The following is a 24,416-nucleotide window of genomic DNA, read 5'->3' as shown; positions in this document are numbered from 1 at the left end:
CTGTCCATCTCAGCTAGTCACCAAAGTGAAAGTCAAGGGAAGTGGATGTGGTCTTTTGTCTATCACAGTCACAAGTGGCTGTCTCTTACTGTCAGAAAACTGTTTACTGCCATCATCTACACTCACTAAGTGGGGAAAGACCAATCTGTCAACACAATATATGATTTTTTTGTGACCAGATAAAAGGTGATACTTTTTTTTTTTTTCTTTTTTTGTCTTTTCCTTTGATTTTCCTTTCCTCTCTGATGGTCCATAGATAACTTATGTTATTTCAGGCTACAGTAGTTGGTTAGTATCAGATTTGCCCCTGCATATCTCCAGGAAAAGCCTTTCTTTTTCAGGCAGTGATATTGTCATGATAAGCTTTAAAGGGCTATTCCAAGGTTTCTGCAGAGGAGCTCTTTCAGCTTCCAGACTTCTTTTGCCACAAGCACTTTGTACCAGCAAAGACTGGATGCAGCAGTGGATGGAGCCCGTTGCCACTGCCCCAGTGAATTTATGGTCTGATGTTGATAGGGACACTCAATTGAGTGAATAAAACTGACTCCTGCTTTATTCTGGAAGGAAACAAAATATTTAAAGTAAGGATACTGGACCATGCTGTCCAGAGGCAGATACTGAGCAGGGACAGCTGACAAGTTTGGAACATTGTTGTTGTTACACACAATGGATGGAAACAAAACTAAAAAAAACTACAATAGTCCAATGCTGTGTTGTGATTTTAATACGAGCAAAAGTACCAGCAGATATACCTATGATCAAGTCAAAAATTTTTTTACTAGAACAATATTATAGTTTCTCACAATACAAAGTATATGATGGAAGCAAGGATAACTCAAAGCAACAATAATGACAGGTTTTTTAGCAAGTCTAATTCTGCTTTTCTTGCAATAGTGTATGAATGCTGTCTGTACATCCCAATGTGATAGCAATGGGATAGGGAGCTCTATAGGACATAATGTATTCTCTTTAAATACTCCTTGCACAGTTTTGCACATCTTTTAAATGATGACACCCCAAACCATCTTTTTAAGATTGGACTCTATTAAATTGGAAGGAAGATGCTACAGATCAAATGAAGCAAGAGGAGAAAGGGCAGCAAAGTGTTCATATTGCTCTGGGCTTTATGATCCCAGGAAAACAAAGACATCTAACAAAAGCCCTTTAAAATTGTGTCAGATACCATGTTTTAAATATGCCAGAGAAAGTGTGTGGGTGTGCTGAAAAAGCCACTCTCCAAAAGGATGTCCTGGAGCAGAGAGGCTGTAAGGTTGAAAGTCTATTTTACAGCCTCTGTACAGGGTCTGCTTGTACTGCCATTGCAAATGGAAGGAAAGGCTATGGCTGCCACAGGCAACCAGTCTGTGCCAGGCAAATCTGTCAGTAGTGCTGGACATCACAGAGCAAAGACTGATAACAATAAGGGAGCAGAGAGGTAGAATCAGTGTTTCAAAAACGTTTGAAGAAATAGTACAAATTAATCCACCCCCACTCACCCATCTTGGGTCTCTGATGCTATCATGTCATAAAGGCAAAGAATGCTGTGCTTGGGAAGTCAGCAACACTGAAAAAAAAACTTCACCAGTGCTTCAAACTGAAGGGAAAGTGAATAGTCAACTCTAAGTGGACCAGGAATTACATGTCTTGAAAACAGAGGAATTAATAAATTGAGAACATTCTACAAAACTATCACATATTCGCAATTGCTTGCACAGACAATCCAATGACCAGGAGAGAAATCATAATGTAGAAAGAGAACAATAGAAAATACAAATTACTCAAGATGTTCTGTCTGAATAATAGTATCTTGTTTCACTGACCATTTTGGATGTCCCTGGATTGAAGATAGTCTTTGTTCTCAGAGGAAATGCAATTATAAGAGATCCCAAATCCAGTTTTGAGGAGAGGCTTAGAGAATGAATTTCCTAGTAGATGTATATTCATTTAAGTGCTATATGAAGTGACATTTAAAAGAAGACGTAAAAGTGACAGCTATACATCTCAAAAAAAGTCTGAGCTGGGCTTGGCTTTAGTCTTATGTTTTCCTGGTTATCAACATCTTTAACAAATGTGTAATATATCAAGCTCTATGATGACAGTAGCTTAGAGGATAAAAGAGGAAGTAGATCATCTGTTAGCTTAGCTACTTCTCAAGAAGGACCTCCACAGGCTTGTGAGCCTCTTGTTGCTTAACTTGTATTTGCAACTCGATCACGAGGGCAGCTTCTACAAAGAGTGATTGGTGGGGCACATGTCTGCCTTCCATCTCAGCACAGTTTCTCCACAGCCCAGGCCACTGTGGAATCGGTTGGAAGGAGGAGAACCACTCCAGTTTTCTGTTCCTTTTGACCTCGTGAGCAGTGCTACTGAAGTCAGCCATGTGGTAAAGCTTTTGAAAAGCAGAGAAACCACAATCATACCTTCTACATGTTCTGTGTATTTGGACAATGGTATGATAGGTATTCTACGTATAATACTAGCAACCCTAGTAATTATTACTCCTAGTAATAATTGCATTAGAGCTTGATGTTGCATATGCATTTATAAACACAAGTTGCATCCCAACCTCCTGTGCACGATATGGCAGTTATGTAAGTAGGGTTAGCGTGAGCCACTGCTACAGATGAGGTGCACAGACAATGTACGTATTGTATTCAGGATCTTCTACAAAAGTAAACAGCATAGAAAGTATTTCACTGAGAGTGAGTCAGTCTCTTAAATATAAAGAAAGTTTCTGAAAGAATGGAAAATCAAGTGATGTAAGAAATGTGTTTGTGTTTCAAATACAAAGAATTACCTTATTTTAAGTGTTTATGAATAGGAAATGATTTCAAAAAGGAGAATATCTATCTCCATTAATGAGGAATAAACAAGCTTTCATGTGTTAGATGTTACCTGAGAAGACCACCTGCACTGCCAATTCTCATTAAAAAGAAATAAAATCAGCTGTTCAAGAAAGATTACACTCCTGATATTGCAGTAAAATTGTTTGTCAAATAAATTGGAGTAGAGGGCATAGATCACCTTTAATTAATGAAAAAGGACTTTCCTAACTGTTGCTTTGCAGTGATTCAGATGATGAAAAAGTTCTGGCATGAGACAGTAGCAGTGGAAATAATCCGTTCTCATGCAGATTGTTTCAAAGACATGAACTGAATGTTTTTTAGACTTGACTTTGGAAAAGGTGCACTTCATCAGGTTTCGGTGTGCTGCACAGCCCTTTTTGGGTGTTACGAAACTCCTTTCATATTTGCACACCTGTTATCATAGAGAAAATAAAACAACAAAAAATACCTGAAAGGGAGAACTGATATATGTCCTGTAATTTCACTTACAATTTTAAGCTGTTTTGAGAAATGTAGTGATTATCTATAGGCTTTACCATTTCTATCATTGCTTTGTATTTTGCTTTAAGACTTAGGTGAAAGCAGCTCTCCATCTGGAACTTTGCACTAAGATCCACTTTGGAAAATATATAAACTTCTTCCTTCTGCACGTTGATAAAAATATGTGATCTTTGATGCACACACATGCTGAATTTTCTGCTTTAAATGTCGAAAAATGTAGGAATATCTGCAGAAGGAAATTCTCAGAAGCAGATTAACAGCTTCTCACCCTTTTGGGGAGGTGTTTTACAAACCCTGTTGCTTAATCCTCACTGTGGGACAGTCCAGATTGTAAATGAAACCAAGATCTAATTCTGTCATAATTTGGACAGAGAAAAACAGCATTGAAAACATGCATATGGCCTGAAACCTCTTTCTGTGGTTTCCTTTCATGCCCAGGTTCTCTTGGGAAAGTGCTTAGGTATCTCAGCTAGCTGCAGACCTCAGATAGACAACAAAGTGGCTGGAAAAGTGGCTCGACCGAGCAAAGTCCTGCTGACAGGTAGATATTCTGGCATCCATTAAGGATTGATACTGAGCAAATGCTGTTTCCCTTCTTCATCGGAAACCTGAACAAAGGGATGGAGCACTCTCTCAGCCAGTTCACAGGACAGGAAATTCGGTGTGCTGCAGTTCGGAGGGACATCAACAGGCAGGAGAAATGTGACAGCAGAAACTTCATGATGTTCAACAAAGGCAGATGCAAAGCTTTCCCTTGGGAGGAGTAATGCCGTACAACGGCATAGGGCCAGCAGGCTGGAAAGCAGCTCTGCCAGAGGGCCCTCTTGAGGTACCAGTTTGGTATTTCTGAGCTCTGTTGTTTTTTGATACTTCAGCTTACCTTCAGCAAACTGATACAGCCCTGGGCTTCCATGTTTGTGCCTGCAGTTCTGATCTGAGGCACCAGATCAGCTTGCCTCTTGTTCCAAACCTCAGCTCTGCCCACCGGATGGACTTGGCAGACATCAGTCCATAGAATTACAGAGCTGAAGGATTTTATGTTTCTTTATGTCTTGTTGTGGGGTTTCTTGTGTGTTATGGAATACCTATTTCAGCCTATTAATTCTTATTTAATGTTTATCTCGCAGACAAGTGGCTATTATTCCCCATAAGAAACCTCATAATTCTTGTGCGATGACAGCAGCAATAAAGAATTCATTTGGGCAATTTGTTTCTGCTTGGCCCATTAAATTAAAGACGATCAAAAGTATTGTTCAGAAAACTAACCCAGCCAGCTCCTTTTACAAGTACCAGTAAATCACATGTAACAGAGCAAGCTGTTAAATGCAATCAGTCAAGATGAAAAATAGAAGGCCAGTGTTATTACAGCTCTCACCAGCGAGCTCACACTGTAAAATGTGCTTCTTTTAATCAGCTTCTGCAAAACCCAGACAACACAGCCCCGGGAGCGTAGAGGATGAGCTAAGGTCAGCGTGAGGGGGAGAAATGAGCACCAGTGTTCCTGGCGGGGATGGAGAGGCAGAACCTGCTGCTGCTGTGTTCTCCCTTGCAGACACTTCCCATTAAAAACTGAACGGTACATATGTGTTGGGTTGTGTTTGTTCCTGTGAGGAATATGGGGACATGGAGTGCTACGCCGCAGGTGAAAGTGAGACATTCAGCTTCAGGTTTTCCAGCCCCTTCCCCTGGAACTGCACTTTGAAACTTGGCTGTAGCACAGCTCTGTGAGGAAGTGACAGTAAAATGCTACTGGATCCATGTAAAATGACAGTAAGAGAAAGGGAGGCTGTTTTACCTCTGCAGCTAAGATGAGGTGTTCTAAGCTAACCTGGATTCTTCTATTCAGTGCAAAGAATAGTTCAGATCCTTAGGGGTTATTTTTGTTTTATTTTTTCCTGTATTTTTTTTAACATCAGATACAATTTTTTTAATGCAGGAAGAAAACGATCACTTTGAGACAAATCACTGTAACAGTCCCTGTCCTTTTCTTTTTTCTCATTGGATTGGCTTTAAATCTGAAATAAACACAAAGGGAAAACTACAAGTGTCAGCTTTTTCTGCTTCACCAAATATGTAGTCTTTCTTCTACGCCTACTTACTTATTCAAAGCCTTTCAATCTCATAGATCACAGGATGTACAGAGTCCCTAGAGAGAATTAGACTGTTCTTATTCTACAGAATCCATCGTATTTCCAGATTTGCTCACTTTGTCTCAAACGGCGTATGCACAAGTGTGTCATTACTTGTCAAGGACATGACTAGTCGTAGGTGTCAGGGGAAAGGCAGGAGAAAGCTCGAGGTGGCTATCTGTGTCTGTGAGTGCCTGAGAGCACTTCCTTGGGGTTCTTAAATGTGCAAAGTGCTTTTGTTAACTTATAAAATATGCCTGACAACAGCTGGTAGCCAGCTGAATGCAGCCAGCCCTTCTGAATTGTTTGTGATGTCTACAGCCTGCTGGGATCTGGTTTGGAATAAATACTCAATGCGTAATTTATTAGAATCAATCTGAAGTGTGAGAACAAATTGAAGCCTGTCTCACTGTACCAACTTTTGAAGATTCAGAAAGGTACACACAAATATCTAGGCTGGTTCTGCAGCAGCTCTTGAGAAGATAGCTTATATGGTGGGTGCTTGACTCCGAGCACTGGCCAGGGGTAGACCAGCAGCTTTCTGTGTTTGCTATTTCCAACTAATTTCTGGGTGATTTAACTTTAGTTTCTAATAAATGTTGTCTTTGTTCCTCCTCTTTGGTTTGAAGCAGGCTGTGTTAATTAGGAAATGTAAATACGTTTCCAGAACTGTGTATTTGGATGCAACTTGCAAAAGTAAATGGTACAATCACTCTGGCAGGGAGCACTAGCAAGTATTCATGTACACAGTTATCTTCTGGCCTGAAATATCTATTTCTGTATGAAAGAATAGCTTTTAAAAGAGAGGAAACCAGGAAAAGTAGATGGGCATTTAGTGCAGAACTAGCTGCAGCTCCCTATTTCCAACCTATGGGCAGTAATAGTGAGAGTTTAAGTAGAGTTTATTGCAGGTCAGAATGTCAAACAAATTCAAACAAAATCTGAACAGTGCACATGTTAAAGAAACATACATTTGTGGTGCTTTGTTTCCTTTTATAGTTGTATTTCATGTATTTTCTATTATTTTGATTGTATGCACTTCTGACTTTTCAGACTAGGTATGATGGCCAGAGTATTCTATTTTTTTTTCTATGCAGTCAGAACCATTGTAATGACTGAACTGTGAGTTGTTTCCTGAGTCACAGTGGAGTATCAAACTTTCTATGTAAATGAAAATCTTTGAGTTACTTCTCAGACACTCAGGTAAAGAGCTCAGCCTGCACAACCTCCTGCTGTGCTGTGCCCTACAATACAGCACTATGCTGATCATCACGTCAGCGCTCTCCTATTTTAAATCTTTGGACAAACTATTTTAAACTTGAAATTCTCTGCCTCTGGGAAGTGAGAAAAGGACAAACTATGTCATTTAGAAATTAATTTTCTGTGCAGGAATTTCTCTTGAAATCAACTTGGTTTCTGAATGTTTCTTTTTTAACAAGCTAGCAGCTGTTGTTTCAAAGGAAAACCCCATTTATAGAAGAACTCTCTGTACAAGCTCTCATGCAAGGTCTGATGCCATGGATGGCCCTTTCCCTAAGGGCTCCCTTCGTGTTGAGCTCAGCAGGGTGGAAGCAGTCATAGAATTATAATGTTGGAACTGTCCTTTCTTTTGCATTCTACAGTTCCTAAATCCCTCCTTGCGAAGGAGCTTCTGTCAGGATTCTTTTGCTCAGGAGGGAGAACCCAAAAAATCTTGTGAACTGATGGAGGGCAGTTATCTTCACTTCCCCACTTTGTTATCAATCCTTCTCTCCCGTTCTTGCCAAGATAATTCTTTGTATCTTTGTTTGTAACCTGCTTCAAGCTCACTCTGCTGATCCCTCCCATGCAAGGGTCCCTGATAGGCGCTGGCTCTGATGCACAAACCTCATGGTGCCCTGTACAGAGTGATGAAACCCTCAGGGCTCCTCTGCTGCTTTCCTCTGCTTTCTTTCAACTGTGCTGTAATTGGGGAATTGCTGTTCCTTGCTTTGTGGTTAAGGTTAAGAGCCTGAACTGATTCCCTAGGTGTTCCCCATTCAAAACTTCTCAAAAGCAGTTATGTCTTATGTCCTTTGTTACTGCTGAAAGTGTGAGGAAAATGCACATCACCTTCTGTGCTTGTGCTTGGCATTTGCCAAAGAAAAAATGATGGATGAGCTTGAGGTATGGCCCATTTGCACACTATATTTTTATACTGAAAACCACAACAAAACCAAGGTCTTATTGCCTTGAAAATGTAGTGCTCGAATCTATAACCTTGTAAACTATGTCTCACAAAACAAACTGTGCTTTTGGCTCACACTTCCAATGTCAGGTTGCTTTTACTGAGTCCTTAGTAATGGAATGGTGCCATAAACTTGTTTTATATCCTGCTTTATAGTTAAGTGTAGTGTAGCAGGTGGTAGGCACGGGGAGCTTATATCCTCTGCCACTTCACTGTGGAAAGTGTCCATCACAAATGAGAATCACAGCCTCAACGTCTCCAGTTTACAAACAGCAGGGAAAGTGGAGATGGACAAAAACACAGATGTGAAGAAGAGTGAGCAGTGAGCAGTGAGCGATGGGGCAATTTCCCTAGGAGCAGGGGAGAGGCCGTTAAGCTTTGGGTGCCATCCTCCTGCAAACACAGCTGGATATGAGGCCTGTGTGCTTATCCCCATGCTCTTCAGCTGCATTTCCCAAGCAAGTGCTGAGACAGTGCTAGGAAATAGGAGCCATGGCTTGCAGTGCGTGACAAATGCTGTGTCTGCAGCTGTGCTCACAGAGCCTGACACAGGCAGCAGTGGCAGGGTGACCCTCTGTCCAAGGGAAGCGTGGTGCTGCTGTTGTTACCAGTGTTGGCTTTGAAGAGCGGGGAGGCATCCACTAAGTGTCCCTGAAGTGTATGATCCCCATATGTAATTATCACTTTTATCCACTGTAGAAATAGCCAGAGCACATTTCTGTAGACCAAAATGGAAGATGGTGTCAGGGTCTGGAGCACAAGTCTTATGAGGAGCAGCTGAGGGAACTGGAATTGTTTAGCGTGAAGAAGAAGAGGCTCAGAGGAGACCTCATCACTCCCTATAACTGCCTGATAGGAGGTCAACAAGGTGAGAATTGGCCTTTTCTCCCAGGTAACAGCCATAGGACAGGAGGGCATGGCCTCAAGTTGCGCCAAGGGAGGTTCCAGTTGGATATTAGGAAAAATGTCTTCTCAGGAGTGGTGATGCATTAGAACAGGTTGTGCAGGAAGGTGGTGGTGTCCCCGTCCCTAAAGATGTTCAAGAAATCTGGAGATGTAGCATGGAGGGTCATGGTTAGCAGGCTTGGTAATGATAGGCTAATGGATTAGATGATCTCGGATGTCTTTTCCAAAATTATGATTCTATGACATAGCTCTGCGCAATTGCAAGCAGAATTATTAAATGGGTTTCTTTCTGCTTCTCCTTTTTTTGAAACAGGCATGAAGAAAGAAATACAAAAGGATCAGGATGCTAATAGACCAGCTATTTCCTCCCCCAAGAGATCAGCAGTGACAGCCACCAAGCTCCACTCACCAGGTATTTATGAACTCAGAAGCTATTTCAGGGAAGATTTCAACTTGTTGGCTTTGCATCTCTAGTTAATACACTGAAATCTGAGACCTACTATTGTTAGTGAAGATTGATGGTGTCCAAGGCTCATTAAGCTGGCGCTGAGTACAGCAGGCTTTTTTATACCGATACATGAGCTGAATAGCTTTATGTATTCTTTGTTACTGCACTGCAATCATTTTTTTTTCAAAATAAAGAGTTGTTGTTATTACATGGAGGAGGGCTCTGGAACATTCTTTCATCATTACATTTTTCTTGTACAAAAAGAACAGATTCAGTGAAAAAAAGGACACCTCAAACAATTACCTGGAGAGATACTATGTTATTTGGAGTCTACTGACATTGTTGTGCAGAACCACTAAATTTCCTGTATTATTTCTATGTGTAGTTGGAAAAGAGTTCATCTATAGAAAGTATTCAAACTGCTGTTGGGGTGCTGTTAATTTACCCCTGAACATTGAATACAAACATGTGGTAATAGTATTTCTAAAGAATGCCATTGTTTATGTACTAAAATGCAGAGAACTTATTTGTATTTTTGTCTACTAGAGTGCATTAAGAAATGTAGGAGACCTAAAGGATTTTGTAAGGCTGGCCTTTTGACTAACCTAACATACTTATGAAATGGATGGGCCTAGCCCCTCTTACTTTGTTGTGTTTGCCATCTTCTTATCTGTTACCTCAGTTTTCAGACTGTGCTTAAATAATCGGAATATCATCTATGCAGCAATATGATAGTTAATAGATATGGAGGGTGGAACTCCTTATTTCCTCATTCGACAGTATATTATAAAACATATAAAGGAATTCTTTAGCTCCCATAACTTGCATCGAGAATCTCTTCATTTTTACTAAATTCAGTACCAGGTCTCCTTCCCAACCAACAAAATTGGAAAGGTTAAATTTAATCCTCGCAGGCACCAACAGAAGTCAGAGTCCTTCTTCAGAAGTTAGGGTAAAAAGATGAACTTAACACTGCTCTCTGAAATGTGTAATTTTCAGGCTGTTTTGAAGCTGGTGAGGTCACCAAGAAAAATCGAAAGAGAAATTTGCTGCAGAGAGTACCAGGCCAGGAGCTTACCAATGTTTATAACAGTGGGAGTTCAGTTTAAGAACCATCACTGAAGGTGGTTGTAGCAGCATGGTACAACAGAGCTGGTTTGCTTCTACCAGAAATAGAAAGCAAAATGGTATATTTGCTGGGTTTGAAGGGCACTGACATTGCTGTTGGTGATCATTGGACTTAATGATTTTCAAGGTTTAAGATCGGATATATCCAATTTATGATGACTCAAAACTTCAAATGAAACCCTCGTTCTCTCAGGAGGTTGAGTACCTGTGATCTATCAGATTCATTTATGATTTCCTATGTGTAGTTATCTGAAATTATGAAAATTGTTTTTCACTGTAAAGTTCAAAGAAGAAATAAAACTTATCTTCATTTATTGTCTTTAGAGTAGCCATGAGCGTTCTTTGAAATAACAGCAATAACAAAGAAAGAGAATCTTTTTACCTACTCAATAATTTCTCAATTCAGCCAAAGCAGACATTAAGCAGAACGAGGAGTGAGTGCAGCAGCGGCCGAGGGGCAGTACATAGCCCTTCCCCCATGAGGGTCACTAACATAATGCCATCAGCATTCACATTTCGTGACGTGGCTTCTGCAGGGAACCCCGGCACGGCTTCATGTGGCCATGAAACAGGCTCTAATATCTCCAAGTGCCGTTTCTAAATTGTTTTCCCTCTCTTATTGGCCCTCTCATGTGCATTTCCTGATCTCCAGTGCTGTTTTTGGCCATCATGCAAACCCTCTGACATAAGGATTGAACATGACTGGTTTTTTTAGCTTTGGATCCAGTCTTTAGAATTTGGGTCAATCCTCCTAAAGACTAGCAAAAGTGTTTTGAAACACAGTCTTGTAGGGATCTCCATTTTATCCGTTATACAGTACTATTCCTGAAGTTTGTGTGCAGGACTGTGCCATCTATTTCTGACAAATGTTACTCTCCACATTGCTTGTTATCAGTACTCTCAAAGCAGTGGCTTCACTTCTCTTTTCAAAATGTTAAAAGTTGAACAATCAAGAGGCAAACAGATAGCATGCCCCATGCTAATTCTCACGGACCACATACTTGCTATGGCACCTTAGCTCAAACACTCAGGTAAATAAAGGAGACCTGAGAGTTTTGAGGCAGATCAAAGGGATTCCATAGCTTTAATGATCAATAGATCTGCTGCATTGGTCCCCCCATCAGCACAGAGGACATCCAGAATCAGGGCCAGCCATCATTAACATATACCCTGTTTTGTGCAGAGCAGCAGAAGAGCAACATCAGTGGCAGAAGAAACTTAGTAAGCTGCTTTTCAGACCTAAATGAACTGGGAAATTCAGAATTTTTTCCTATGGAAAATATCAGTTTAGTTTAGAAAGACAGCTTATAATACTGACAAGGACAACATAGAGATGTGTACTTCAAATATGCCACTGAGCAGGAGTGCTAGAAAGATAAAACAGTGGACTTAATCCCATTGTTGTGTTGCTGTTGTAATTAAATCTGAACTGATTTCAGGGGCTTCCTCCTACACTTCTTTGTATGCCTTCTGTTGTAACGTTACCACACTTCCTAAACTGCTAGACAGTTGTATACTAAAAAAGACAGATATTTATGGCTTTATGAATTGCTTGTTTTCTGAAAATGCCTATTGTCCAGTTAAGAGTCTCTTTAAATGAAAGAAAGAACCTGTAAGAAAATATCATTCTTGGGGTAAAAAAAAGAGTAACCACTATGCTGGTTCGTAATGCCAGAAAGCCCTCTCTGACTTGTCCTGTTTTATTATTTATCTTTCAACATGATGAAGTTAGTCTTGACATGTGAAACTTAGTATTCCTCTTCTTTGCAAATGTAAGTCATGGGCACAGAAAGTTTTAAAGTCTGTTCTGTAGCTATGGCTCTTTGGCTCCTTGCTGCAGCGGCAAAAGGTACTGAGGCTCAAGGAGAATCTTTGCTGGTGCTGGCTCCCTGTATCTTAGCCTTGAGCAAGGACGTAGTAGAGCAGGTTGGGAGATAGGCTTCCAGTGGCTCCATGTGAGCTGCGGATAGATGTGAAAGGTAGGAGTGCACTCCTGGGACTTTACTTTGGGGAAAGAATTTTTCTGTTTTTTAGGAAAAGGATGAGTAGAATCTGTGACTTCTGTGGGACAAAAGACTGTCCCCTGCTACATTCATTGCTGAGGGCTGGTTGGAAATACTGCTTCTGTATTATTTTTCAGGAATTGTATACATAAAACTATAAGACACCTTTCTTCAGATCCTTGAATACCTGACCTTTCCTGCTAACACAGAATTGTTCAGCTTTCACCTGTTTTCAGGCCAGTGCTCACCATCTGCAGTAACATACAGAAACAAGGTGTCTGACTGTTTTCTCTTGGAAAGAGCTAAAAAGCATCAGCTGATGAGAAGCTGAGAGCAGCAAGAAAGCTCTGTGTGCTGGGCAGAGGTGTTGCCCAGCTGACCATAGAAGTTTTGAGAAGACTTCTCAGCTCAGAAGATAAAGATGAAACACATTGGCCAAGCAGTGGCTTGGGCAATCTGATCCCACCAGGGCACTGCCATTTTTGCTTCATCCTCAGAACTAGGTATTAACCTACAGAGAAATGGATAGTCATCTCAAGCAAGATATGAACTTAGGATAAAAATCATCTTTTTTTTTTTTTTTCTGAAAGTCATCACACACTTGTATGAGCACTATAAGAGCTTTTTATGTTACAGGGCTGATTCTCAAAGGCTTTAGATACACATCAAGATCACATCTTCATGCTTAAAGTAACTGACCTCAATGATCTTCTCTCTTTTGTAGGACATCCCAAGCAAAGGTCAACCACCCCAAGAAATGTATGTTCCCCCAAACCAGGAGAGAGTCGAGACGCTGAAAAGCAGTTCATCCAGAAGCTGAAGGAAAAGTGCGATGAGCAGTCCCGGCAATTAAGCAATATCCGAGATGAGCTTAAAAGGACCAGCTGTGGCTTTGATGTCTTTGCCATAACAACACAGCACTTCTGCAGGCAGGTAAGTGCAATGAACACTTTTTACTGTTGGAAAGATACTTTGCCTTTTTACACCATTCACTTGCACAAATTTATTTCATAGTAATTGAAGTTCTGTTCTTGGGAGCATAGCAATGTAATTCATTTGCAACAGTTAGTGTGAGAAAGGAAGCATAATTGGATACCATGTATTTGAGAATCAAAGTTCGGAAACTTGGAAGAGGAAGAAATGTAAAAAAATCTTTTGTCACAAATGTGAAGTACTTTCAGGAATTTCATATGGATGAAGCAAATAGAGAAAGTCCCAGTCTTTGACTTGCAGATGGAATGGAGGGTGTAGCTGAAACACTTGCAAACGAACGAAAAACAGTCCATGCATTTAGACAACCAAAGGTAATGGATGAAGGAAAAGATTCTCTTTCTCACAACATATATCTGCTGTTCTCCTTCACCGCAGTTCAGGAAGAACGGTCACTGTTACAAAGGAGCAGTTCCTGAAGAGTGGAAACAACATTAACTCAGTATTTATGAGAGTACATTTAGCAGGTATAGAGAACATTGTTGTCAGCAACTACAGAAGCTTATTTATTCGCTGTATTCAAGACAAAATGAGTGAAAGGGTGAGGGAGTTGAGATTGTTTAGCTTGGGAAGGAGAAGGCTTTGGGAGACGTCATTGTGATCTTCCAGTACTTGAAAGAAGCTTACAAGCAGAAGAGAGACTGAATTTTTACACAGGTAGATAGTGACAGGACAAAGGGAAATGAATATCAACCGAAGACGAGCGGTTTAGGTTAGATGTTAGGGGGAAGTTCTTCACTCGGGGGGTGGTGAGGCACTGGCTACTCGGAGAAGCTGTGAATTCCGCATCACTGGAGCTGTTCCAGGCCAGGTTGGATGGGGCCCTGGGCACTCCAACCTAGTGGTTGGCAACCAGCCCACTGCCAGGGCATTGGAACTAGATGATCTTTGGGGTTCCTTCCAAGCCGAGCCATTCTGCGATTCTATGGCTTATAGATATTGCTTCATTCAATCTAGCTGGGCTCTGAATCCTAACCTGGCTCACCTGATGCCCATCTGTTTGGTATCTCTCAGGTATAACTACTGTCCCAACTATTTTGTAAGATAGGCAGATGATCATCAGCAATAGGACCCAAGGTTTCTGCAATATCCTTGTTTGCCTGTTTGTTTACTTTTAGAAGAGACAAGTAAGTTTGCAGTATTACATAGGGGAAAGAAAAACAAAAAACAGAACTCATCTCCTGTCTTTACAGATTCTGAAATATTTCATTCAGTTATTTTTGGTATATTAGTGCAAAAGGTTACCTTTGAACAAATACCATGGTTCATACTTTTCCCTAAGTACAAGCCAGTCTTGCTAGGGGAAGCTTGTCTGAACTGATTTTTTTTTTTAAGTACTGTTTTAAATAACTTCCTAAGGGATTTTTTCCCTCTATTTTTCTTTTGTCTTGACATTTCTGGGCCTGATGGGCATTTGTAGTGCCTTTTTTTTTTTTTTTTCAATTGACTGTGGAGTGTCCTTGATTAAAGCAGAAGGAAACAAAAAAAAAACAAAAAAAAAGAGGTACATCAGTGTCTGCACAGTTCTATGTGTCATCCACTGGGGAGAGATTTTTCATCTCATGCATCATTCACAATTTGCTGAAAGAATTTTGAAAGTTTGGGCATATCTCCTTGGTGTCCTCTGGATATGTTTTAAATGAGAACAGCTGCAACAGCAGAGTTTTGAGATGACTCTCATCCTGTTGGTGTGTGTTCGATCTGTCCTGAGAATGCCTCCTAAATTGAATGCGGTAGGGAACTTAATTTGAGTCCTCTCCAAGTTCTGGCTGAGCATAGCTATGCCTATTTTTCCCAGGCAAAGGCACTCCAGCCCCTCATGGTGATGAGCTGCACAGTCAACGTGAGACCAATAGCTGTTATCCTTCAGGAACTCACGTATGGTGCCCGCATCAGGACAGTGTTTGCCTTTTTAGTGAATTAGAGGCGTGTGGGCACTTCCCAAAGGCTATCTGCAGAACCAATATTAAATCTGAATTTAATATTGATAGACTTGTCTGTGTTCATTGAGAACTGTAGGAATGCCAAAAGCCTACTGCTCTTGTATTTCATGCTTGGGAACCTACATGTATTGAGACGATCTGGGATTGCTCACACAGTTGCATAATTGTGCAATTTATTGCCTTGCAACACAGACTCAGACTTCCAAGTTTTCAAGTGGCATTTGAAAATATGATCTGTAGACATTTCTGAGACAGCGTTATTTTCTGAAAGCTTGAGCAAAATCTTTAGGGTAGCATGGAAAAAGAAACTTTTTTCATACTTTTCTCATTGTAAAAATAATAAAAATTGTATGTGTTTGTTTCTGAGAAGCCTGCATGCAGAATGTTTGGGGTCTGAGCAGGACAGCAGTTTGCTGAGGGAATTATACACACTTAGGAATGGGAGGGGTCTTATTCCAGGGAAGTTGCCAAGAAGACCAACAGCATCCTGGTACTCTGTCTTCTACAGGAGAGGCAGGCTGGGCTGGGCAGCCACTCTGCCTTTCAGAGGAGGATATATCTCCTGACATAAAAAGCAGTCGGTGACTGCAGCCTGGGCAACTGGCAGACCATTCCCAACCTGTAAAGAGCTGCTGAAGTGGGAGGAATCCCCTCTGCAGAATTAAAGGAAGAAGAAAAGTAGCACAAAATTTGTGGGGTTCATAACCCAAGGGAACCTTGAAGCATCATGTTGTCAACACAGACGGTTTGCTCGTCTGACAGAGCACAGCAAAAGAGGAGGGACACAGAGACCAGAACAGATAGAATGGGCTACATGTGTAGCTGTTTGTGCCCTAATGGATCACTTCATAGATGGCCAGAGAACCAAAATAGTGTGTAAGACCACATTCTGATTTCTTTATTGCTATACATGCCACACGCACACAGTCACGCTTGCATTGTTCTATCTGTGCAAAGCCCAGGGTATTTTACCATTCTGATATGTACCTTACTGACACCAGCTGAACATGAGTCAGCAGTGTGCCCAGTGCCCAACAAGGCCAACAGCATGTCCTACTTGTAGTAGGTATGTGCCTCCCTCCATTCACTACATCTGACCTTACTGGTCCCACCACACCTTGCCCTCCCCAGGTGTCTTACAGACCTGTTTAACTGTGGGAGAAAGAGAGTGATGATATGTAGTGAAGAATGTACAGCATGCAGCAGTACTTCATACAGATTTATTAAACATCAGCTAAACCAGTTTGCTATCCTGGGGAAAAGCCTGGTCAATTAAAGCCAATGATGATTCACAATGGACCAAAACAAAATCAGAGCAGTTCTGACATCATAGTCATTTGGTGAGCTATGGAAAGTAATGATTGTAGTGCCTGTGGACAACTGTTTTTAACTGTTAGTTAATTCATTTGGGCCCTCAGAAATGCACACGACTCCTGTTGACATTGGAGATTGCCTCAAACTTATTCTGGAGTACATTTAGTTTGTGCTGTGACAGATACTGATGGATATGGAGGTGATACCATGCAGACTTCTCAGAGCACATATCACCAACAGTCCCTCTGGCTTGGATCTCTCCTGACCCTCTCCGGCTTGTTAAGCACGGTAATAATGATGGTCCTGGCCCGTCTTCAGCGCTGTTCAGCAGCATGTCCAGCCGCGGTTCCTCTTGGAAATGATAACAGTGCCATCTATAGGACATTAGCCCAAAGTGACAAAATTGCACTGTCACAGCAGTGGTTGTGAAAAAACTACTGAGAACAGAGATGAGCCAGGAGCTTCCCTGGCTGTTCTCCCTTCTGTGTTGCAGAGGACAGGCCGGGCAGGCTGGGCTGTTCTGGAGCAGTGCAAGATATATATGCACAGGAGCCTGAGGTTTGCTATCAGTTTGGCTACAAGGCTGCAGGTGACACTTCTGATCCATCCCCAGCTCTGTCTGCCCCACGATACCTGTATTCACTAGTGAAAAGCTCTGTGCAGTGATAGGATAGCAGCTGTCTGATCTTAATGACCTTTTGAGAATGAGATGATGGAGGAAAATGCTGTGTATCGTGTGTTTGTCTGTTTTTGTGTTTTTTTTTTCCTAGTCAGTTATTGCCAGCAGAACTCATCTGGAGCTTCATGAAGTGCTCCAAAGTACCAGAGGAGATGCAGGGCTGCCAGCTATGCCAGCTTTGCAGCATAGTTCTCCTTTGACACAGCAAAGGCAGTGGAAGCTATGGGAGGAAGCAAAGATCTCTGTGCATATTGCTCATGTGGTGTTCCCTGAGCACACCTTTTTATTCCTTTCCCACTGTGCAGACCCCAGTGACCAATTGTTGAGTGAAGATAATTAGCCCTTGATTAACACAATTGTGCCCCTGTGACCAAAAAGGCCAGTGGTATCCTGGAGTGCATTAAAAAGAATGCAGCCAGCAGGTCAAGGGAGTTGATCCTCTCCCTCTACTCTGCTCTTGTGAGGCCACATCTGGAGTACTGTGCCCAGTTCTGGGCTCCCCAGTTTAAAAAAGACAAGGATCTCCTAGAAGGAGTCCAGTGGAGGACCACAAAGATGATAAAGGGCCTGGAACATCTCCCTTATAAGGAAAGGCTGAGTAACCTGGGTCTGTTCATCCTGGGGAAAAGAAGACTGAGGGGAGATCTGATTAAAGTTTGTAAATATCTGAAGTGAGGTTGGAGGCAAATGGATGAGGCTGGGATCTTCTCAGTGGTGCATAGCGATAGGACAAGGAGTAGTGGCCCAAAATTTGAACATAGGAAATTCCATACTAACATGCGTAAGAACTTCTTTATGATAAAGGTGATGGAGCACTGAAGCAGGCTGCCCAGAGAGGTTGTGGAGTCTCCTTCTAAGGAGATATTCAAGATCTGCCTGGACACCTACCTGTGTGATCTATTGTGTGGAACATGCTTTAGCAGGGGAGTTGGACTCAATAATCTCTTGAGGTCCTTTCCAACCCCGGCAATTCTGTGATTCTGTGATAGATATAAATGTCTATATTTATAGAAATGTAAATACATACATATATATATATATATACATACGCATATATATTTCACGTGTCCTACTTTTAGCTCCTACCCAACTGAAAACGTGTAATTACTGTGGTTGAAGGCATCCCCTTGTGATGCAGAAGGAAGAAGCAATTAACTTCTCACCTACCCATCCATGCTCCTAGCTGGGTTTGCTCAAGCATCCATTGTTATCATTTCCCCTCAAAACTCATCTGCAGAATCTTTGTGCCTGCTCTTCAGTCTTATGGTGTGACTCAGGGTTGTGAGCTTCCTGCAATTCCAGATAGCCCCATCATCACCTCCACTGTAGCCAGCTGCCCTGTGGGTGTCTGACTGATATAAATACAACAGCAGCTGTGCCCTGGATGGGGTGGAGATCTCCTCTGAGGGATGGATCTCTTGCATAGAGTCCAGCATAACACTCGCACTCTGCCTGGTGGGTAGGGATATCAGTACTCATTTGTGACTTGCCTTATTCTCCTCATTCATTATGCAGCCCAAGGACTTATTTGTTAGATGTGCCACCCTCTGTGCTGTCTGCAGAGTGATGATTTCCCTCCCAGACTGTTCTTTTGTTGTCTCACCCCATTTTCAGGGTTCTTCACAAATAGTACTTTTTTCTCCACGCTGCCCCCGTGATGGCAGTTCCTTGGTTTAGCAGCTGAGTATGGGGAAATGAAAAGCTCCCTCAGAGCCTGTGCCCAGTGGGAGCTGGGTTTCTACCAGAAGGAGTGATACAGCACAACTCCAGCTCTGCAAGCAGAAAGTGAAGGACAGATTCTGGCACAGAGCTGAACAGCTCAGATGAGATGATTTTCCCTGTGTTTTCCTGTAGACACTCTGCAGGGCAGGGGTATCATCCACTTACCCAAAGAATGAGGAGGAGTAACATATCCATCTGCTTCAAGCTTTCTAGTCCTGAAGCATTTTCACTGTTTTCAATACCAAATCTTGTGCATTTCTACATGAAATTGGTTTAGAAAATCCTAAATGATGACAAAGCTTCTTTCTAATTCTTCCTCCCAAGTAAACAAAGTGTTTTGTTTGTCTTACAATAACATGGTTTTGATTCATATCCTCACACTGTCAGGCTGCGATGAGCCCAAAGGAATTTTTTTCCAGGATGCAGAATGAAAAGATTGAGTAGTTCTGTCTTCTCTGGCCTCAGAATGAGCCAGGGAAAGACTGAACTTCGTCAATATGGGAAATCAAGCCAAACCATAATAACGATAAAGAAGCAGTAGCAATTTTCTAAGATTTATTTTTGGGCTAAATTCTAACATATTTTGCAGTTTTGGGGAAAGTGGTTCCCCTGAAAGCCAGAAGTCAGTCCTTCTGTCAAGTGCTGTCTTTTTACCAGTGTGCTATGACCAGGCACAAAAAAATATGTATTTATCTTTTCCCTAAGTTCATTCTCATAGACAGTTGTGCAAATAAACTATTTTCAGCTCAATTTGAGATAAACACTCAAAATATTAGCCCAAGTTACTTTTTTGGAGGCAGTTGCCAAGCAGCTTATAACTGGTACAACGAATGTTGCCTCTAACACAAAAGGTCTTTAGCATTTGGGCAGCGAGCCTCATTTAGAAATAGCCTTCAGTTAGACTGTGTTTGTATACCTTAGTTGAAGAATTTTGTTAGTGAAACACATCACTGTTTTGAATTTCAAGATAAAAGATAAAATACCATCTTTAGTAAGGAAACGGCTCAGGCTGCCGAGAGAGGCAGTGGATGCTCTGTTCCTGGAGACATTCATGGTCACACTGGATGGGGCTTTGAGCACTTAATCTAGCTGTGACTCCCTGTTCACTGCAGGAGAGTTGGACTAGAGTGTCTTTAAGGAGCCTTTCCAACTCAAATGATTCTATGATTCTAATGCTCCCATTAAAGAGGTTTTAAGTCTCCATTCAAAATGAAAGATCTCCTTATTTACATGTTGTCAGCAAAGAGAAATATATTGAGAGTGGGTGCCAAGTGTCTGGTAAATGTGAGTTTATTATCTATTTTGTTTATATTTGCAGTCTCCATGTAAACAGCTGTCTTTGACAGCCTTGATATTATACTGCATTCAGAGGGAAAAAAAATAATGAAGATCAGGAGCGGATGATGGCAGCCTTGGGGTGGGTGGTTTCTGATATACTTGAGAAGTTTAGCAGGGCAGCAGAATTACATGAAAAGTGATGGTGAGTAGTAGGTTCCAGTGGTAATACAGCCATTGCTCATGCAGGAGGCAGAGCAAAATGGGAACCTCAGTGTTTTCACACAGTTCTTTAAGTTCAACAAAAAAGTCAGTGGAAATGTGTCTCTCTTCTAAATCTCGTACATATAAATACATCTTTCAGAATCAGCAAAAAAATTATTTTTTTGATATTCTTAGTTGTTTTTCTGTCTTACACTGGAGGATCTATTTCCAGTTAAGGATCTAGTGTACAAAAAGTGATGTTTGTGCCGTTTGAAGTTACACAAACACCATCAGTTGCAGTACCTGAGCACTTTCTGACCTCTTCTCAGATTTGGCCTTTGTTTCATACCAGAGAGCTTGGAAGCTCAATTATCTGGTTTCTCCAGGCCTGAGGACAATATGAGGATCTCTTTACTGGCTTGGTCTTAGCACCACAGCCACTCAGCACCATCACGTGTCCAGAGATGCTCATGCTTACTGGGGTTATCTTCTAGGGAAAAAAACTGAATACATCATTGTCCCTTCAAGGCAATCCAGTAGGAGCCCGGTCAGGGTTGGTTAGAGCTACTGCTTCAGTCTTTCAAAATCAAAATACTCCAAAGGTTATTTATTCAGATTGGATATTTGGAAAAATTTATTCTCAGAAAGAGTAATGAGGCATTGAAACTGCTCAGAGAGGTGATGGAGTCACCACCCTGGGAGGTGTTGAAGAACCATGGAAATGTGGCACTGAGGGACATTGTTAATGGGCTTTGTGGGGATGTGTTGATGGTTGTACTTGGTGATAGTGGTCTTTTCTAACCTTAATGATTCTGTGATTCTATATTGGATTCGAGGTGCATGTATTTTTCCTGTTTCTTCAGAAAAAAATAAAAATAAAAGCAATATTGAATATCAATTCTAGCATCCAGTGATTTCCACATCCTTCGATCAGTACTTTGTGTCGGAAATGCATTAACAACATATAAACATATGAAGATATGAACATGCATTCTTAATACAGGTACCTGGAGTCACTCTTTAGTAGGCCCTTTGTGGCTGCTGTGCGTGTGCAGTGGTTAGACCTGTGCCAGAGATATTGTGGAACTGATTAAGTCTTTTAAAACCATCTATAACATCAGCAAGTAAGTGAAAATGATTGTGTAATGAGTGGGAAATAGGCATGCTATTCTCCGAATTAATATCTTTCTTGTCTCTGATTTGTCTCATTTTCAAAATTGCCTGAACGAGAGTTGTAGTAGTAAATGTTTCCAGATGACCCTTCCTGGCTAATTGAAGGAAAGTTTTGGAACAAGAGTCTAAGGGAGATCACAGTCAGCCTGGAGTGGGAACAAATACCAAGCTTCTCGTCCAGGAGAAGCAGTGACCGCTGAGTACTTGACACCTATTTCCATGCTGGTGTTTACTCTCAGGTTCTCCTCTGGGACCTCCCTGGTTCCTGTCACCCGTATGGATATGATGGGGAACCACCAGAGAGTTGAACTTCTCCTATCCTCACATAGGGAACCAGCTATGCACACTGAAAAAAAGGGGGTCAGGGCAGTACATACATGCATCATCAGACGCATGTGCATGCATCATCTTTGTGCTTTCCTTTCTGTTTGGCTATGCTCCTGACAGGAACTGCTTTGAGTGGGCACCTTCACCAGCCCTTGTGTGCTGCACCACCTCTTCTGCCTTCTCCCTGCTTGCTTTTTAGAACTGTGACAAAAATGCTTTTGTTTGGTGGCTTTACATCATCTCCTTGGGGAAGTGGCATGGTCTCGTTAATTCAGACTTGTCTAATGATTACTTACATAGGCATCGTAGTAATAATGGTGGTAACGATCAATGTAATGGATAGTCACATTAGGGGATATTACTGTTTTTGCAGCCTACTAAGAGGGATGATTTATTATCTGTAAGAAAGATCTTGCAATGCTAAATGGCTATCAAACCAGCTACATGCCAGATTTTTAATTGCAGAAATAGCAACTTAATTGCAAATACAGCAACAAGCAATCAATTGTCTTGATTTGTTTTTAGCCATCACAGTTTATTATAGGCAAAGCCTCTTGAAGGTAAAGTCCTGCCTTATTTATTTTATCTCCTTCTACAGCAAGGTCACCCATTTAGTGGATGAAAGGAAGGCCATGTATGTAATCTTTCTGGATTTTAGTAAGGTTTTGATGCCATCTCTCACAGCATCCTCTGGACAGATTGTCCAGCTGTGAGATGAACAGGTTCATGTTATGCTCAGAGATGAACTGGCTGCAGCTCAAAGGGCTACAGTGAATGGGGCTGCATCTGGCTGGAAGCTGCCACTGGTGATGTTCCCCAGGCTCAGTTCCAGGGCCAGTTCTGCTCAACATCTTCATCAGTCGTCTGAATGCAGGAGTTGATTGCATCTGCACCAACTTTGCTGACACTGAAGTGGAAGGTGCTGCCAACTCCCTGGGAGGATGAGCAATCTTGCAGAGGGATACGGATATATTGGAGCACTGGGCAATCATCAACAGCATGAAGTTCAACACAGGAGAATGTTGGGTACTGCATCTGGGATGGGTAATGTCAGACACCGGAACAGACTGGAGCCCAGTGGCCAAGAGCAGCTCAGCAGAAGGGACCTGCAGGCGCTGTGACAGCAGCTCAGCACAAGCAGCAGTGTGCCCTGGCAGCCAAGGGGCAAACTACATTTTGGGGAGTATTAAGCACAGCACAGCAAGCTGCTCGGAAGAGCTGATTATCCCTGCTATATTTTGTAGTGGTGTGGCTTCACCTTGAATATTGTGTGTGATTCTGGGCTTCACATCAAAAGGATTTTGAGGTATCTGAATCTGTTCAGAGGAGGACACCAAAGCTGGTGACAGAGCTATCCTATCCTATCCTATCCTATCCTATCCTATCCTATCCTATCCTATCCTATCCTATCCTATCCTATCCTATCCTATCCTATCCTACCCTATCCTACCCTATCCTATCCTACGCTATCCTATCCCAAATGACAAAGACTTACTTGAAAAATAACTTTTCATCTTCTTACTTGCCAACACAATGCAATCTGTTTAAATAACATTAGCTTGTGTTTAATTGAATTGCACAGAACAAGGAACAAAAAGATGTTGTCTGGGCTGAACTGAGAGTGTTAAAAACAGAAAGTGTTTGGCTGACTTGATGTATTCCTTTTAGCTTAATACTTGAGCTCTATGAAACAGCCTCATTAGAACTTAGGGCATTAACATTTTTATTATTCCACAGTTATCCCAACAGAGTGCTAGACACTTTGCAAACAACATGAAGATGATGTTCTAGTCCTGAAGTGCTCAGCATCTAAATAGGCAGTAGCCCAATTAAAACTGGGAAGTCAACATGACTGAGTCTTGGAGATTAGCATATGTCCACCAGTTCATTCTGGGATCTATGAGGAAAGATAGACATGGTCATGTACCTGAACACAAATACACAACCTGCAAGCACACAGGCACACGTCTACAGTCTGTTCTGCTGTCTCAGAACATTTCTGGAAAGAAAATGGTTTTAAACTTGAAGAGGATAAATTTATGTTAGATGTTAGGAAAAAAGTCTCCACTCAGAGACTCTAGGCACAGGCTGCCTAGGGAGGCTGTGGATGCCCCATCCTTGAAAACATTCAAAGCCAGGTCGGCTGGGGCCTGGGCAGACTGATCTGCTAAAATAAGAAGGGAAGTTGAAAACTGAGGTCAACCTAGAAGTTATACCATTTATCTGAATGTATACCCTCTTCAGCATTATCAGGCTTGGGGCCGTGGACATTTTCCTGGGGATTTGTTCCTGGTGAGGTGTCCTCTGGCTGTGGAAGGCCCCTCTGAATGCATGGCTCTTCTGTTCTATGCACAAGGCAAGAGCAAAGCAAAATGTTTTTTCCCTTAATCTGGTGTGTTTAAGAACATGGGATGTTCTTCTCATACCCTTCAGTGCATTTGTACCAATATTCTTGCCTTCACCTTTTGCTAGATGGTATTTTTAAAAACAAACACACTATGAAGGAACATAACATAGTCAAAGTGGTGGCTAAACACATGACAGTGATTCATTTTAAAATAAACATGGAACAATTGAATATATGCCTTATATTTGTGTAGATGCCATGCGTATGTTTATAAT

General features: G+C 41.6%; 1 protein-coding gene across 2 annotated transcripts in view; it reads left to right on the top strand.

Annotated features, from left to right (window-relative positions):
- MTUS2 (microtubule associated scaffold protein 2) overlaps positions 1 to 24,416 on the top strand; it is a 268,680-nt gene that overhangs the window by 203,244 nt on the left and 41,020 nt on the right. For both annotated transcript variants that reach the window (XM_085216075.1, XM_085216077.1), the window contains 2 exons: positions 8,902 to 9,000; positions 12,892 to 13,100. In XM_085216075.1, coding sequence (XP_085072201.1) covers positions 8,902 to 9,000; positions 12,892 to 13,100 — 308 coding nt within the window. The remainder of the gene's footprint in view (positions 1 to 8,901; positions 9,001 to 12,891; positions 13,101 to 24,416) is intronic.

This window comes from Meleagris gallopavo, chromosome 1 (genome assembly GCF_905368555.1).
Source record: "Meleagris gallopavo chromosome 1, MGAL_WU_HG_1.1, whole genome shotgun sequence".
In the NCBI taxonomy this organism is placed as follows: domain Eukaryota; kingdom Metazoa; phylum Chordata; class Aves; order Galliformes; family Phasianidae; genus Meleagris; species Meleagris gallopavo.
This window is presented reverse-complemented; position numbering and strand designations above follow the sequence as displayed.